Source organism: Paramacrobiotus metropolitanus, unplaced genomic scaffold, assembly GCF_019649055.1.
Source record: "Paramacrobiotus metropolitanus isolate TYO unplaced genomic scaffold, Prichtersi_v1.0 Parri_scaffold0000018, whole genome shotgun sequence".
Lineage (NCBI taxonomy): Eukaryota > Metazoa > Tardigrada > Eutardigrada > Parachela > Macrobiotidae > Paramacrobiotus > Paramacrobiotus metropolitanus.
The window spans coordinates 1151249-1169334 of record NW_026570238.1 but is presented as its reverse complement, the minus strand read 5'-3'; the positions used below and the strand labels follow the sequence as shown (position 1 = coordinate 1169334).

The 18086-nt window shown below is 38.6% G+C and overlaps 2 protein-coding genes across 8 annotated transcripts; both read left to right on the top strand.

Annotated features, from left to right (window-relative positions):
• Positions 1–6221: 6221 nt before the first annotated feature.
• LOC129585818 (uncharacterized) lies at positions 6222–10505 on the top strand. 7 transcript variants are annotated; one of them, XM_055478693.1, is made up of 5 exons: positions 6222–6498; positions 6818–6884; positions 8765–8897; positions 8977–9084; positions 10207–10505. In XM_055478693.1, exons 2-5 carry the CDS (start codon positions 6837–6839, stop codon positions 10503–10505), a joined length of 588 nt encoding a protein of 195 aa, XP_055334668.1. In that variant the 5' UTR covers positions 6222–6498; positions 6818–6836. The 7 variants fall into 7 exon arrangements, with proteins under 7 accessions (XP_055334668.1, XP_055334673.1, XP_055334669.1 ...); XM_055478698.1 differs by having other exon boundaries at positions 8751–8897; XM_055478694.1 differs by having other exon boundaries at positions 6807–6884.
• Positions 10506–13143: 2638 nt separating this feature from the next.
• LOC129585817 (NADPH oxidase 5-like) lies at positions 13144–17992 on the top strand. Its single transcript, XM_055478691.1, has 13 exons — positions 13144–13692; positions 13766–13877; positions 14138–14288; positions 14385–14595; positions 14686–14888; positions 15150–15392; positions 15579–15754; positions 15815–16006; positions 16184–16316; positions 16389–16600; positions 16946–17158; positions 17293–17559; positions 17627–17992. Exons 1-13 carry the CDS (start codon positions 13352–13354, stop codon positions 17756–17758), a joined length of 2586 nt encoding a protein of 861 aa, XP_055334666.1. The 5' UTR covers positions 13144–13351; the 3' UTR covers positions 17759–17992.
• The last annotated feature ends 94 nt before the right edge of the window (positions 17993–18086 follow it).

Here is an 18086-nt window from a genome sequence, read left to right as displayed (position 1 = left end):
CCCTGGTGCTCCCATGCCTCTGTTAGACGCGATACGAGAGGTATAACACTATAAACTATAAGTTAATAAGCACTTTAGCTTAACGATGAGAATGCCAAGCAAAAATTATAAATTTATGAGTTAATTTTTGAAAAATTGTATCATTCATGAATTATAACTGCTCTAAACTAGTCACCACAATGAAATTGGTCGGGCGATATCACCTACGGCAGGCAGCCAGCTGGCATCCATTTGTGCTGCTGTTCCTACGTTCGCTAGACGCTGGGCAGTGGGCACGGCTAATTAAAAATTTAAAAAAGCAATTTCCGCACTACTAATTTTAAAAATACCAAGAAAGTTATAAGAGTACAACTTCTTCAGGGCCGGCACAAGAGGGGGGGGGGCGGAGGAGCGGACCGCCCCAGTGGCTGCTTCTTAAATTTGGAAAAACTTTGTGTAAATGTGCACAGTGCGTATATTCTGCAAGTACGAAAGAGTTTTATTTTGATAAAATATAGGGAAAATGCATATTAATATGCTGTACTTTATACAATGCAAGAAAGCACACCTAAAATCGCACTTCTCAGCTTCTCAAATTTCTCATTATCTTCCGAGTGACCCTTGTAGTATTACAAATACAGGTTTACTTGCAATGAAAATTAATCAGCAAACAAGGAAACCGCAAATAATGCCCGCTGCATTGTAACATTTTAAAAAAAATATGAAGGTCAACTGGTCAAAGGATTGGAATGAATTCGAATGCAAAAAAGACGTTCGCCTTACTTGTGAGCGTTTCCTTTTAGCAGTAGCACACCACGGTACATGTATATACAAATAACATAATTATTTATTAAAAGTTTCACTTATTTCGGCATGACAATTAGCACTGAACGTGCATGCCTTTGGAAATACAAATAATTATGAAAGACGTGCTGTGATAAAAATTGTGTCGCTTCTAAGCTGGAACCGAGAGACCGACGAACTGCCAGTGGTCCGTCACCGAGCGAGTTTGTGTCATTAGCAATGTACTGTAAGCAGAAGGCTAAATTTTTTAGAAGATCTCTAATGCTTCCAACAGGATACTAGTCAAAATTGAGAATGCACGTGTTTAATCATATTACTTTGCAAATCGTGAGTAAATACCTACATATCGAGGAGCGAACATTTTCTTATTTAAAAATTAAATAAGTATCTGTACATAGGTTCAACTCGACTACTACGGTGCTTACATTAGTTACATACATATAATATGCTTGATTTTGACTTATTCCTATTTGAAATGTAGTTAAATGCAGGCACTACATGGCTGTAAAGCAATCAAGGTGCGTTCCTCGATTCTAGAGCGAGGCAATGGCAGAAGTTCATGTGCGAAAAAAATTGTATATACGCTTACAAGCTCACACAAGCAAGACCCTAGGGCAAGAGTTACGAAGGCGAATGGATTTTTTGCACGGAATGGATTTCGTGCAAAAGTACTTACGGTATTACTGTATATGAGCTACTTCATATAATACTGGTATACAATTTTTCCACAAATAAAAAATTGCGTATTTATTTTTTCCTTAGGGAATTTTGTTGTTTCGGTGATTCTGACAACGCTGCAAGAAATGCATCTTGCTGGGGCAGCTTCACCGGGCCCCATTTTATATCGGCAGAATACGAGTATGTATGCTGACGCCAAACAAGCCATGATCATGATAACACTATTCCCGAAGAACATAGTAATCGACCGAAGATCTTCTTAGTCAGCGAAAACGCAAAAATGGTCCATCTTTTACGCCCAATAACGACAGCCATTACCAAAAATTATTTGGAAGTGGTTTTGCAAGAACTGTACAAACATCGGTCGCGATAGCGCGCGACCAGTTGCGTTTAATTATAGAATTATGATTGCGAACCTACGTGTGTGACTGTGGACGTATCACATGGAAATTTTTTCAAACTTACTTTCACCTTTTTTCAAACGTAAAAATGCTAAAATACAGACGTAGCGGCTTCGCACGTAAAAATTCTCGAAACTGTAGAATTACAAATATTCTGGAGGTATTTCAATAAATACTTCGAAATAGCTTTGCAAGTATAATATTCCGAAATGTTTAGAAATATTTGAAAATGCTAAAAGATGGATGTGATGCCGCCGCGATTTATGAAGTCCGGTATTTATTAGCATTAATACTGTATGTATATTATCTTTTGTAGTTGCTATAGAATTTTAGATTCGTAACCATTCCATTCGATTTTTAGATTCGCTTTTAGATTTAGGTCCTGGAAACCATCATGAAGATTGCAGTAAAATCGCTGCCATGAAGAGCCTCAACCAAAAATTTGTTGGAGCAATGGTCCAATCAAGAACTACGCTGTAAAACCTTCGACAACAACAACAACAAAACGCAAATCTGTTGCTAATGTTAACCTTTCTGGAACTTTCTAGAATATTCTACAATGTCGCAGTGCTGAATTTAAAAATTTTTTTCTGAATCTCAGGCGATTTTCAAACTTTTTTCGACTTATGGCGAACCTACGTATGTACTTGCCATATACTATTTTTTATGAATTATAATCACTGCAAAAGTTCGATCTCGAATTAGGAGTTAATATTCTTGGAAAAAAGGTGATTATTAATCTATTGATTACAGGTAAGTTCTCACCGGGCAGTGGTTAATTACCGGTAAGTATGGAGACACAACCTATGAGTATTCGTACCTACTTATAAAAAATACTGCGCTCCGGTCTGCCAATGCATACAAAAGTGCATTTTCTAGTTATTGTTACTATCCGAAGCCTGCCTCTTATGCGATTTTTATCTCTTTCCATGCCCTTATCGACAAAACCAGATATGTATAATTAGACTTGTATGCCGTTGCATTGTTTGATTAATTTTCATGGCCAGGATTCATGTTACCCTTACAAGACATACAGATACAGCTTACAGCTTGCGAAAACCAGACACTGACCTTTGTCTAATGGTTTATCATTGTGGTAATTAGCAACCCAAAACATCATGAAGATAACTGCTTCGGTATTCGTAATTATTAGTGTCAAGTTCAGACACTTCCATGTCGCAATAATACCGCATTTGTTTAACGAATGTTGAAATACCTTTTTATGCCGATTTGTCCCTTAAATTAAAATAACCAAAAACTTGTACTTAGACGGCTTTGGCTGCACTTTGACCTATGAAGTGTACGCCGGCCACTGCATTGTCGCCAGTCGCCACTGAGCAGCATATACTGGAAAATCGCGATTGCACGAATTGCTGCGACAACTAGTACTAGAAGCACGGTATAAAGGTTACTTTTAAAAAGTAAAAGTAAATATAAAAATAAATATTTACGGTATAAAAGTAAATATTTATCTCTTATATACCTTGCTAGCAGTATTGCTGAAAATTCAAGAAGGGAGCGCGGCATCCGTACTCGGGATCGTGAACGGAGCGGAATCGAATAAATTAACCGAGATTGTTTTGTTCTAAACATGTGTTCGTGTTGTTTCACTGACTGATAAGAACGAACGAAGCTGTATGGGAACTATGCATTGTAAATCTGTACGTACCCGTATTTTAAATTATATTTCACGAGCAAGATAAGACGACATACTAATTATAAGCATGTCGCCCGTGGTTTTGTTACTTACTTATTACAGCAAAAAGCACTGGAAAAGCCCGAAAAGGTATTTAATGTATGATCTATAAGTGCGGAATACTAAACCTAAGGTAAACTGCTCTGCCGCGAAGACGGATTGCCGTTGCTTTCTGCACATACTGTATTATATTTTCTACAACCCCTTAAAGGATTTTTGGTCTTGAGGTCCCCATGGATGATGGGCCCATAGTCGCAAATACTAGTAGCTGCACTACTGATCGGCTGGCAAGGTCACTGTATTTCCACAGTTCAAACTTTTTCGCTTCGGCTAAAATTCCCGGCGTTAGGAATATCCGAGCAATGTATCCGCCACTGCCACATCCCATTCGATCGCCTTCCTGCAGCTTTCCACGGTAACGTACTCACTGCATCAAGTGATTCAAGTCGCTTTTCGTTGTTTGCAGCCCTTTATGTTTCACGAACGTAACAGGCCCAGTAGCGCTATCAAAAGGTCAAAAATTGCAGTGGAGGATTTCGCAAAATCCAAATCAGTGTTGTTGTTAAAAGTACTTCCAGTTTTTTACTGTTTTTTATTAAATTTTACATAAGCTTTAGCTAACATAAGTTAAGTTTTGTTCGGTCGGAATTTCCCTTTTGGAAACAAATTAAACAGAATTGTACTTGGTAGGGACTAAGGATCTACCGTAGCTGGTGGTAGCTCCTGACACTGGCTCGCGGAGTGCTTAATTTACGTTTTAACAGCTCCTAACAAAACGTTGCCGCCTTAATGGCACCCGCTCTTGTGACAAGCCACCTTCTCCAAGTAATCTTCAACTTAACAAAATATCTCTGTACAGAAGCGGACAAAACAAGAATTAATAGATTCTAAGAATCACGAAGAGGCTCTAACAGAATGTTAGTACGGTAAACTGCATCCAAAATGATGGCAATTTACAAGAACGAAATTAAAGTGTCGACCTTAAGTTTCAAGATGTTTGAGAGGATTGCTGAAAGGTCATAAATTAATAAACTTCAAGCAGAGCGTTGCGTTTGCTAACAGCATTAATAGCACGCATGTATTTCTGTGCGCAAAATATTGGTGCATAGTTGCGCTTATATAATTTGTTTACAAATTTTATATAAAATTGTAAATACTAAACCAGCCACGGCATTCAAACGTTTGAATGTTAATGCGGGCTTGAAACCACAACGTAAAATTTCGAGCTCTTATTGGGAATTTTAAGGGCTTTTTATGAGCATTAATGCGCTCCTCCGGTAACTTTTTGTTCTTTCAACCAGCCGGTCATGTACAACTGAGGTGGTGCCCTAAGGTGTCAAGTAATAAAAAAATTGTGCTATATTTTACAGAGTACATTATTCTGTTTTCTGGATCGATTGATGTTTGCATTTTGGTTGCATACGGTTATGGTTGCATAAGTTTATATTCACAGGTTTGCTTATAGTACAGTATCTGAAAACTTTCTCGTTCAATTCACGGACTCGCACGTTCGGACAAAATATGCGTCAATACCAAATCAAGCAAAAATTTAAAAATTTTTGTTTGTTCTAGCTAATACTTACACACAATTTATCGTGCCATGTACCGTTTTCTAGATTTGTTTCTCTTACAAATGCCGAAACGTTGATCATGTTGGCTGGTATTTCGATTCTTTAAAGTCAGTACTTACTTATTGTCGACAGTACCGAGAAGTGGGCACAATGTTTTGCCATTCCGAACCTCGATCATCCTATGTAATAGCGTATATTCTACTCGTACAATACGTACAGGATCAGCTAAAAAACAGAAAGGGACACAATGCGACAGTATTATGCAGTTATGAATTATTATGCACCTTCGTAAACCGTATCCGAACCGCTAATTGCGAAGCTATGTATAAAGAATACCTGGAAAGCAAAAATGCAAAACGTAAAATGAATTTAGTTTTGATAATTCCATAAAAAAATCTGTTAAGTGCTAGCTTTAACATGCCGGTTGAGCTGTTAAATATACCTGTATTCTAGTACTTCTTACGGTTGTATCGCTAGCAGAATATTTTAGAAATATATTGATTTTAATGATTCTAGCTAATTATATATTAATGGGTTGCCCGTTGCCGTTAATCCATCGCAATAAATGTTGAGATTTATATGGCTTTGCCATCGGAAAAATTACAGCGCTACGAGTAGGCATACATTTACACATTCCACATATTATAACGAAATAGAACGGTATACTGAGTATTGTTTCGGCCGCTGTTGGGATCGGGAGAAAAAGCTTCAGAAAACGCACAAGAATATCGGTGAGCGAATCCTCTATCATTTATTTTCCTTGGTGCATGCTTAATAAGCCAGCCGACTGAGCTCCGACAGCTACGAACACCCCTAATGCACTGTATAAAAAAACTTATCAAACCCTTTAAGAAGTATAATGAAGGAGTGGGCTTTCGTGTTGGAGTGATTATCCAGTTGAATCCAAACCGACAGAAACAGTGCTCTGGATAAGACAGCTGTTTTCGTACACAAGGATAACATAGTATTGTACGCGGGTAAATCTTATAATAGAATGTAGTCGTATCATCCTTATGCATACGCAGAATGTTCCCATGAATGTACACTGGGCCTTCAGAGATGACGTGGACGCTTTTCAAACTTGCTGATTCTTTTATCAAGAGCTACAACGCATATTAGTCTTCTTTTAACAAGATGGATACCGATTTACTTCGATTATTGGACGAGACGTTGTGGTAATAGTGATCAAGAGTTTACTTCTATTGTGAAACAAGCACTGCAACAGATCCACGATATATCACCATTAGCAAATGGTCACTCTGCAATCACAAACACGAACCCACGTATTTTACCATTTTCAACGCATACCATCCACGTTGCCTGCAAGTATCGTTTCTTCCTGCGATTAACGCGGACGTATTCAATAACAGTAAGTTTATGAAATATTTTAACGATAAACAAACCATTACTCGACTTGACACTTTTAATATCGCTTGTTGCTCTAAATTTTGAAGCCGTTTATTACTTCACCGGCTTTATTGTGCGTCAGAAAAGTTTTCGAGTTGTTTTGTTTCCGTAATTCTTAGATGGAAACCAGGGTATCAGTATTGTTTTGCCAGTACGGACAAAATTTTAGCAAACTTCTTTTGCGTAATAACTACGAAAAATGATATACGTATTTTACATGCTGAATATGCCAATATGGTTACTTATTATCGAAATTAAACGATCTTCCAGTAATTCTGTAGATTTACACTCTGTTTATCAATGCAATCTGCGCATGGGCGACCTACGGGATTTTCAAAACCAAAAAAGGTAAGCAAAAATAAAATATTATTGCAATTCGCTTAAATTTTTTCAGACTTATTCAGCGAGTTAATAATTTAATATTAATAATATCGCGCTGCACACCTACACGACGAACATTCAAAAACGAAGATACGAAACTACAAATAACGAAGTGCGAATTGAAGAAATAGCAGTTTTCTGTGCTAATTTGACTCTCGCCTAGTACTATCTATTTTTCTTTTAGTGCTCAGTTTGTACTTACGTGTCGTACTATTGAAGGCACAACCATAATTAATTACACATAAGTTACTTGAAACTTTAATGCAACTGGTTGTATTAAATAGTGTGTTTTAATGTAATGACAACTTTCGAGACCTGATTCTGCATACGCGTAATGTACAAAATCTGAAATATGTATCGTGCCGTATACTGCGGCCGAAATAATAAAAAATCTCTATAGATCCACTGCTTGACGTATAATGTACAACATTGTCGTTCGCTAAACCCAAAACGTGTGCCTAACCTTTACTGGCAGAGCAAGTTGTGCCTGTTGTGGACTTCTACAAATGGCATGCTAATAGTCTTTTAAAGAAAAGATTTTAATCATCTTACAGTTATTCTTGGTTTCAAGCGTTGCAATGAACTGTTTTTAAAAAAACTTTTCCAAAGGTCAAATTTTATCAATTAAGACGTGAACTAGACACGAGTCCACTGCCTGAGTATTGCTAATTAGCGTACGTAATGCCATCAATTTATTTTACAATCTCGGAATGGCTTGTTATTTGTGAGAACGCTATTATTTTTAGAGAATAAGTTAAATGATCCTCATTAATGAAATAACCGATCCAGCTAGCATCTATTCGAATTCCTTGTCGATTTTTTATTATGTTTTAATACAAATCTTATATACCCAATACATTAGATTAATTTATGGCTTCAATTGTTTAAAACATTTATCTGGCATGCCTCCTCGGTAAAATTTGCTTGCGGTTGGTACAATTCTCTTTGAATGCTTTCAAGTTATAAGTATCAAAATTAAAAACTACATATTATAGTGCTTGATATCATTTCATAAAAAAAGAATAAATGGCAAATGAATGTGAAATGCTGTTTTTCGTTTGTCGGTTGGATTATCTGGTCGGCCTGTTATTAAGGGCTAGTCTAAATGATTAATCGAGTGTTAGCCGGCTTCTCCATACTGCTATCCCAGCAGTGATATTGGAGATTAACAGACAAATTATCCCGGTGTTCCAAGGGCTTCACGCCTACTGCTACCTTCCCGAGCTAACGTAGCAGACCACCAACCGCTTAGCAATCACTTATTATGGTGGATCAGCCTGGGTCTGGGGATATAATGTACATATATACCGTTAGCATAGACCTGGGACGCTTGAAAGACCACAGACGATTATATCAACATCAACAGGATATTTGAGCTTGCAAAATACTTGAAATGAAAATTATTAGCGTACAGCCATCGTCATCCTCTCTCTGCATCATCTGCAGGGGCTCTGATAAACCGTGGTGAACTTCCCTTTTGCAGCACAACAAATCCTTTAGTAGTTTTGACATCCTTGAGACTCCAGACTTCAACTTTTCCACTTGTATTTGTCAAGCTCAAATACCTCGAATCCATGCAGGCTGATTGGGCTAGATAGAGGTTTATTCTTCCGCTCTTGAATAACAAAAACCGTACTGAATTAAACAAAAAACGGTTGACGCTTATACTTACGCTTTAGATTTACTATGTGCATCGTGCAGTCATGTCTATCCAGGCTTATGCCAGCAACCAATCATTGACACTCCTTACCATTAGTTGTTGTGGCTTTCTCTGGTGTATATTGCGCAATGCAACCCAGCGCAGTGTAAGTGGCATGTGTTATTCCCGTCCAGAGTGGCTTTTCTAGGCAGCCAGGATGTCGTATATACCTTCCTCCGGATACCGGCGGGATATTCTGATGCGAACAGCTGATTATTTGAAGATTCTAGGCATTTGTCATATCTTTCTCGGCATATTGGCATTTCTTGTGCAAATTGGTGGTAAGACTTCCGGTCATTTATTGTTTATTGTCATGCGCTATTTCTTATGTCAATAAGCTTTGTAATGTGTTTTTTCCAGTGAATTTCATGTGTCAACAATATCAGATTTATGACTGGCACAATGATGCGCCGACGTTGGCCAAGAGTGCAATCGGTATAATTGCAGCCATAACTTATATTGTGCAAGGTAAGCAATGAAATTAATTCTATTAACAATCTTAATATGTTTATCGGATAACCTGTCTAACCAAAGTGTATTAATAGGCCAGTTGACGATAGGCTCATACAACTAACGGAAATAGCGTTTCTCTCGTTCGTACACTTAATTTTAACCGGTATTAAAGTAAGAAGTATTCGATATGAAGAACACTGCGCAGTAATTTTTAATAAAATCTGTAAAACTGTATAAATGCATACGCGGTAGTCCTTACAGTGACCTAACGATTTTTATCGAGTAGCAATGTGTTCTTGTCATCATTACATGCCTGTTGTGCACTGCATATCGCGAACGTTCAGTTTTTCTTTGACAGCCGTTTCGAAACATTATGTGTATCGTATTTAAATAATAGATAAACAGGGCGGTTTGATAGATTCAGAAATTCTATGCATTATTTACAATGAAAATTCAGACAAATATATATGAGGTGATTAAAACGCACGAAAGTGTTCCGCGCTTGCATGTCTCTCGCAGCTTATCGAGCGTGAAAGATCATCCAAACACGATGTACTCAGCATCCTGTCTTTATAAAAAATTCATAAATATGCTTATATACATCTTTTAAACATAAAAAGAGGTTAAATAAAATGATGCAGCCTACGCTTCAAACTGTTTCAGTGAAATTTTTGCCAAAATTGTATTTTCATTAATTTTCATTTTTAAATTAGCGACGTCGCAATCTTAGATTACATCTGTGTTACTATACTCAAATAAGTATATTAATATACTTATACGTTTAATATTATACTGGATACTCGTTGGCTCTAAAGTAAGGGTTTGCGCATTATAGTTAGTTATTGACGCTCCACATAAATAATTTGTAATTTTTATTGGTTCTTGATTCGCTACACCACCACATAAATTAACGTCACTACACAGCGACACATAACCGATTAATGAAAATATTCTCTGTTATAGGGTAATAGGGTATAACTGTTGATCTTTTTCCCAGCATTATTTACTTTAAATATACCACTTTTTGCGCAGTCGTTTTGTATTGCCCTGCGCAGTAGCCCTACAATATCCCGCTTATTCTTATATTGAAATGTGTTTTTACTGCGGCAACTCTATATGTTTACTTTCTTTTGACAGGCGTCTTATCGATTGGCGCGGGAAAATTTGTTACCGGATCAACACTCCCTGACCTGAGTGAACATTTCTGTGTTTTAAAGATCTTAAACTGTCTAGCCTTATTAATGTCATCCAGTTTACTGGGTGTTAGCGGATACCTAGTGTATGTTTTGAGTTTGTGGTGGGCGTTTTACGAGGAGCATATTACGTATATCCAAGGACCGGTCCTCATAACTTTAACACTTAATATGATTCAAATCGGGGTTGGTGTGTGCGAATTTGCATTGGCATTTGCGGGGTTTTTTATAAAAAACACGTAACCGTATTATCCTGTGGTGCGATATACCCAGTGCAATCCTGGCGTTAGTAGCATATTATTTTGCGTAATCGTATTAGAAAGCCACTGCGCTTATGGTGGTTTTGACATGGTCGATTTGCCAGCTTTATGGGCATACTTCCGGCGTTGTGCACATGTATACTTCCCTCGCATACTGTACGTGCAGATCGATGTCCTGTTATTAGAGTGCTGCGGAATATAAGTACTACATAGGCCGCCGTAATGTTGTCCTCATCTTCATTTCTACATATTCAATATGCATAACAGGCAAAATTGGTTTCAGTTGGAGAATCAAACTAGTCCATACCGGGTAAAGTTATCAAAATCGTAATGGACCGGTTTGGCACTGTAATACCCGGAAACCGGCGCTGGCAGTGGAATACAAACAGCTCGTTTAGAAGAATGCAGTTCATTGATCCACTTATGACTTACAAGAGTTTCAACTCTCAACTTATAAACTTTTAATGAAGACGTTCGAAGCAAAAAACCTTTTCCGTAAGTCTTACAGGAACCAAAAATCTTGTAGGCCATTGTTTGGTTGTCATGAAGCGCATCCAGACAGAACGATAATAAACTATGAACTACACAAAAGACTTGCAAGAATAATCCATCCTCTGAAACGAAAAACAACAACACATATAACTATAGAAGTATCGCTAGCTTGATAACCAATATACCGTAATTCTGCATCTACAGATAGATACAGTGTAGACCATTGCGTATCGTGTGCCCTTCACAACGAATGATTCTACGTGTAAACTCGACTAAATTAGACATCGGAATTCTATTACATACTTACAGTTAGCCGCTACTTTTTCCCGAAAAAATCTTTATAGTATTGATTAACACACTTTGTATACCCATAAATTATGTGGCTACAAGCACAAACGAAATCAAACTTGCCAGTACTGTATATTCCGGCAATTATCAATGCTGATGATTATTTTTAATGTTCGTTTTACGGCCATATAATATTCCTATCCCAAGATTTCCCTGAATTATACTACATCCATGAATAGTTAAGACGTTTTACAGTTCCTCAATCACTGGGTTTTCAGACTGTCCTGATCTTCTCCCGTTCATAAAACAATGAAATAATTTTCAGGTAAGCAACCGCAAAGTGCGATTATATTAATTTTTACATGACAGGGTTTCCATATATGGATTCGACACAACATTTCGCTTACGTTTTTCACGTCTGCCGCTAACCAAGGCACAGGCACAGCGCTTGAACAATATTTGCAGCTTTATTAAGTTACTTACATTAATTAGAAACGCTAATTCTATAAATATACTAACTGTACTTATAGTGATGGTAAAGTATATAATTATATTAACATAAGATGTATCCGCTCAAATTGATTACGCATTTTGCTATGTATAATATAATACAATCACTACGAAGTAAGTGTAATTCTGTACATTATACCTGTAGCTCCACTGTGGAAGCAGTTTTCCGATTTGAGGTTCGGCACATGCATTTTTCTTTATAAGTTAGTTATATGACTGATATGACATTGTAGGATACACTATTTTGCGGAAATCAACAGTTCTTGATATTTCTCAAGCGCCGAAAACCTGTGACCAATGATCGCGCGATTGGCGCTGCACCAGTGCAAAATTCCTGTTTTTTATTTGTTATGCTTCTATCGGAAATCTCTTGAATAAACAGCAGCATACTGGCGATTTTACAAAGCGTTCTCGTTTTTTTTCAAGAAACATACGGGTAAACCTGTACGGTAGGCACTATAATAATTTTGAAGTCAGGCTAATCGGTAAGCAATACTGTACAACACATATTATGCTTTTACGCTACAGTAGTTATACAATATTTCGTACAGTGTTTTAGTTCTGTTTTCCCGTTGTCGCTGCGGTTAACAGGTTCACTAGCTAAAGGCTTTTGCAATCCGCAGCGTATTCACTGCAAGGCACCCAAAGTCTTTATACCGTGGGAACGTTTTAAAATTGCATTATGAGTGAATTTTTTATATGATTTCTGAGAATTTTTATTTTGTCGGTATAGCTTTTAAGTTACTCCTTGCTCATTTTACACTGTAGTGGTTCAAGCCATGTGAATAATTTAGTTATATCTATATGTACTGTACATACACACAATATTTATACAGTAAGGATGTATATCTGTATTTTACGTAGCAAATGCATACTATTGTATTTACATTAATTAAATCAGTGACTCTTTGATTAGGCCTTAACCCATTGATATTTCAAAGCAGTCATATTTTTGAACCTTTTGGAATTGTTTTCTGAAATTCCTTTTTGTTTGTGAAAAAACTTTGGTTTATGAAAAACCCGGGTTCCGTGGGTTTTTACGGTATTGTTACCGACTACTTACGAATTACGACATACTGTACTACCATAGAAAGTGGAATTAGAGGGACCGTGTTTAATACTACTGTACTTTTTTGTTGTGTCTGGCTGTCTGCGAACTGTCTTTTCTTATTAACGCGATTTCACCTACGTACGTATCATTGTACGTACAAATTCGTACTGTATTTTCATTTGCAGAATAATGCACAGCGCCGCACTCTTCACAACTTGCAGCTCACCGTCTGCTTGTATGTACGGACAGTACTGTATATAATTATACGGTAGTTGTCCGATAAGCAGTCTGGTGCCTGGGCGATGTCCGGTTGCCAAATTTTTAGTCCACGTAGAATTTCTACTTCACTGCCACGCTTTTGGGTGCTAAACCAACAAGCTTTTGTTTATCCAGTTTTTTGCAGTGGCATTGTCAACTGTCAGTCGGTAGTCGCATTCCAAATCATCGTGCAAAACTTTGGCGATACAGAATCCTGAGCTCGCGGAGCCATGGACACGGCTGACGGGGAAACAAAGTCAGTGCGATTCGCCGCGCAACTCGAAGAGGAGCTGGAACGGGAAGGGCTGACCGATCTGCCTAAGACGACCTTGACCATCCAGAGTCCCATGAGTCAACCAGGAAACAATCGCCAAGAAAATGCTTGGAAAGAGCTGCTAGAGAGAAACGTGGACAATCCTGTGTATGGCAATGTTCAGATGGAGGAGGATGTGCTCTCCAACAAAAACACAGGAATCGGGTCGTCCATCCGTCGCCTGGGTTCGCGAGTGCAGCGCTCGATTCGCCGCTCGTTGCGACGTGACCCCAATCCTTACGGATCGCAAATTCTGAGGTAAACACAACCATTGTAGCGGTTTGGTGTGTTCATATTGTCTTCGTGTTGAACGTTCGTGTTTTTTCAACAGCATTCAGGAAGACCAGGCATGGATGAGTTGGATCGAAGAGCGAATGGGGTCAATATCCCGGGAAGCACAACTGGATTTGCCCATGTTCAAAAAGATTCTGGGTATCGAAAAAGTAAGTGAAGGAGATTCGAATTATATCCGTTGGAGATGCTAATTATCATGTTGCTGTTATTCTGACTGCCCTGCATTATATTTTTGATTCGTGTGATATTGTGATTCGTTGTCATAACTGGATTTTCTCCATTAAATATGTAAAATTAATTATCTGTTACTGCATTTTTTTGGCATACCTGTTCCTACCATCCAGTATCAATACAAGAATCCCACAATGTATTGATAATCATTTTTACTGTATTGATTATTGTTTTGTAGGCTTACTACGCAGATCGCCTGTTTTCCTTGTTCGACATGAATCATCGCGGTTACATCATCGTGGCCGATTTACTCCGGCTTCTTTCAGCAATGACCAAGGCCAGTGCCGCCAAGAAATTGCGACTCATTTTCGACATTTATGATGCTGACGGTACGAGCTAATAAGTAGAAAACGTGTAGCATTTTTTATCAGAAAACAGAAGAAAGAATTTCAGGGTGCATTTCAGTGATTTACAACTTTTCGCAGGTAGCCAGACAATTGATGCAGGCGAATTTACGGCTGTGCTGTCGGCGGCCATTGATGATAATGCACTGGCCATTGCGCCTCAACAGATCGAATACATGACGAAAGGACTCTTTGATGCGGTGGACGTTAATATGGATGGTGTTATCACTTTTGATGAGTTACAACAAGGACTGGAGCGTTTTCCGGAGTGGAACGAGCGCTTACAGATTTCGTAGGCAACATTAATTACTTGACAAATGAACTAAACGACCACGGGTCGCATTTTGCGAAGTTATCAGGATTAATGTATGTACCGATCTAGATTTTCCCGGTTTCTGAAACCTCCAGCTGAGAAACACCCGTCGGTTAAGAAGCGGCAGGATTTATCGCGTTTGTGTCCTCCCTACTTCCTGACGTCGACATATATCCGTCACAATCCACGCGAGTTCTTTTGGGCGGTCTTTTATGCCCTTTCGGTCGTTGCCTTCTATTTGTATGGATCCCTGTATGCGGTTTACGTTCAGCGTAAGTTAATTCAACGTAAGTCTCATTGTTAATCTAGTTCTTTTGGCATACCCCAATGTAGGCGACATTTTCCACATTTTCTGTTTGCTAGTGGTCAGTGGAAGGGCGTGACAGTGAAATGACACATCAGAATGTTTAGAATTAGCCATGCAAATTTGCAGTCATAACAGATAGTTTTGATATTATCCGACCTCGTTAGTTTTATGTTAAATACGCTTCTTTTGTTGATGAATTAATTCTTTAAAGGAGCCGGCTTTGCAGATGATATTACAACCCAGCGATGTCTTCCGTTTTACGCGGTTGCTCACGGTTTCGGAATGAACCTGAACTGGAATTCCATGCTGCTGGTAGTATTTATGCTACGCCGGACACTGACATACATTCGTAATACTCGTATTGGTCCATACTTGCCAATCGATATTGCTGTTTTCGCGCACAAGGTCATTGGATGGGTCGTCCTGATCTGTGTGTTGGGTCACTTCATTCTCCATATGTTCCATTTTGGTACGGTACCACTTCTATCGTTAAAATTCCTCGCATTCTGAACACCTGTTGAACCGAAGACATGATTCATTAAGTTAATTTCTGTACAGAATTTTTTAAAGAGAATTATAATTAGTTTTTTTATTGTACTTGCTTACCATAAGTGAAAAACCAAACGAAATTCTGTGCTCATAACATTTTTTCTAGATTGTTTGGTGCGTGATGGATCCAACTTCACTTATTACGAGCTGTTATTCACCACTAAACCTGGACTAGGGGTTCATCCCGGCGTCGTTTCCGTTACCGGCTGGCCAATACTGTTCGCATTCCTCGTAATGTTCATTTGTTCGCTCCCTGTTGTCCGTCGATCAGGATTATTTGAAGTAGGTGATGCGCTCATTCTCAAATCAGTTCAAATCATCTTTTGCATTTGTGTCTTCCAGGTGTTCTTTTTTTCTCACCTCCTGTACATTCCGTATATGCTGCTACTTATCGTGCACAGTGACAAATTTTGGAAGTTCATTGTCGGTCCTGGTGTCATTTTCATTTTGGAAAAGATTAGCATGACCCGGTGTATACGGCGTTTAGTGGAAGGGGAGTTTTACATCAAAGAAGTTGTATTATGGGCTTCTGGGGTAAATTGTAAATTTTGATCAACATTGTTTTTGTAAAAACTTGTAGCTGCAAGCATTTTAAACGTGTTTGACATCGCTAAAATTCTGCTTCAGTTGTGTATTAGATCAAAGAAACTTAAGCTACAACATACAAATACAGTTTGTATTTAAAAAAAATGTAAACGTTTCTGTATTTAGGTTACACAGCTGACCTTCAACCATCCTCCTAATTTTGCCTTTAATCCTGGTGATTATATTTTTGTCAACATTCCCAATGTAGCATGGTTTGAGTGGCATCCCTTTACAATCAGCAGTTGCCCGGAGAATTCAGGTGATTTGATTTCCTGCACGGCTGCGTGATCCAATACGGTGATTAACTGATTTGTTTTGCTTTGATCATCAGATGCCGTGACTTTGCACGTGCGCTGCTTGGGTGAATGGACAAAGCGGCTGCATACATATTTCAAGAATCACGAGCGCAATTGCGGTGGAGTGAAGGTGGATACGCTGAATCCATTTAGTAAATTATTCCCAGGATTCGAACATGGCCCCAGCGTGTTCCATAAGAAACGCCAGTCGGTCAAAGGTCAACCAGTTCGTGCTCTTCATGTTCCGGTATGCTGGCTATTAATAGTACTAGAGTAGTGTAACTGTAACATGATTATCTTGTTGCATAATAAAGTGCCAGTTCTGGGCAGCCATACGGGGAAGTCCAGTATATCACCGCTGAGCTGTAAAAAAATGTGTTGTCTCGATAACGAACTACAGTAGTTCAGTAGCGAACTAAAATAGTAGTGGATGAGAATGACAGAAGGTGCTGAAGAAAACAGTTGCCAGTTGTTACCGCGAGTCAAAGGACCTTTTAGCGTATTAATATTGTTTCGTGCTACATTTGAAGGTTTTATGGAATGGTGATTATTGAAACTCGGTTAATCAATGAATGGTCTTTGCACATTCCAGATCTACGTGGATGGACCCTACGGTACACCTTCCGGTCGAATTTTCAATGCTGAGCATGCCGTCTTGATTTGCGCTGGTATTGGTGTGACTCCCTTTGCATCCATCCTTCAGAGCATAATGTATCGCCACCATGCCTCTAAAATGCGATGTCCTGAATGCGCCCACGAATGGGCACCCGGTGTGTTTTCTGGCCAAAAGGATCAGTTGAAAAAGGTAATGTCGAAGAAATAAATCTGACTGAACTTCGTTTATTAAAGGCTATCTTACAGGTGACCTTTATTTGGGTGATGAATAGCCAACGTATCTTACAGGTGACCTTTATGCTATCTTACAGCGCTGTCTTACAGGTGACGTTTATCTGGGTGGTAAATAGCCAGCGTAGCATCGAATGGTTTGTGGAATTGCTGGAACGGCTCGACATACAGCAGTTGCGCGAAAATGAGCTGGACCGTCTGATTGATATCCGCATCTATGTCACCTCGGCGACACGAATGGCAGACTTATACGCCTTTGCTTTGACTACGGCTTTGGATATATTTTATGAGAAGCATAACCGGGATATGATTACGGGAATTCGTTCGCGTGCCATTCCTGGTCGTCCCGATTGGCGTAGCGTAAGGAAATGTGCATTGCATTGGTAAACGAAGATGTATTTGACGCTTTTCTTTGTATCCTTCGTAGGTGTTTGAACATTTAGATAAAAATAAACGCGGAAAGATATCCGTGTTTTTCTGTGGTCCGCCGGTACTGGGTCAGGAACTGCGGGACTTCGCTAATGAGTACGATTTCGACTTCCATAAAGAGTCTTTCTGAGTTTGAAAGTTTTGCCCTTTGTAAGTTTGATCGACAGTATATGTTTTGACAGTTTGTGTGGAAAGTTCTTTTTAAAGTTTTTTAGAGTTTTACGATGGTTTTACGAATGTGTGAATGTTAAAGTTTAAATTAAAACTCTGTGATGCTCTTTTTGTCTGCATGCTTGCTTATATTATTAGAATGGGGACGAGAATATCAGAATCTCGTAACAATAATAAAGCTCACATCGCACTAGGCAGACTCGGGTTTGGTATTCGCCAAGGAAGTCAGAGTATAATCGTTTCGTTGATTTAAAGTTTGAAATCATTAATTTTACCGATATGACCGT

Excerpts from the sequence above, each read along its gene's own strand:
- LOC129585817 (XM_055478691.1), top strand. The coding sequence starts at position 13,352 with ATGGACACGGCTGACGGGGAAACAAAGTCAGTGCGATTCGCCGCGCAA. Across the intron at positions 13,693-13,765 it reads TACGGATCGCAAATTCTGAG|CATTCAGGAAGACCAGGCAT; the intron begins GTAAACACAACC and ends TTTTTTCAACAG. Across the intron at positions 14,889-15,149 it reads GTATGCGGTTTACGTTCAGC|ATGATATTACAACCCAGCGA; the intron begins GTAAGTTAATTC and ends CCGGCTTTGCAG.
- LOC129585818 (XM_055478693.1), top strand. The coding sequence starts at position 6,837 with ATGCAATCTGCGCATGGGCGACCTACGGGATTTTCAAAACCAAAAAAG. Across the intron at positions 6,885-8,764 it reads GATTTTCAAAACCAAAAAAG|GCAGCCAGGATGTCGTATAT; the intron begins GTAAGCAAAAAT and ends TGGCTTTTCTAG. Across the intron at positions 8,898-8,976 it reads ATTTCTTGTGCAAATTGGTG|TGAATTTCATGTGTCAACAA; the intron begins GTAAGACTTCCG and ends TGTTTTTTCCAG.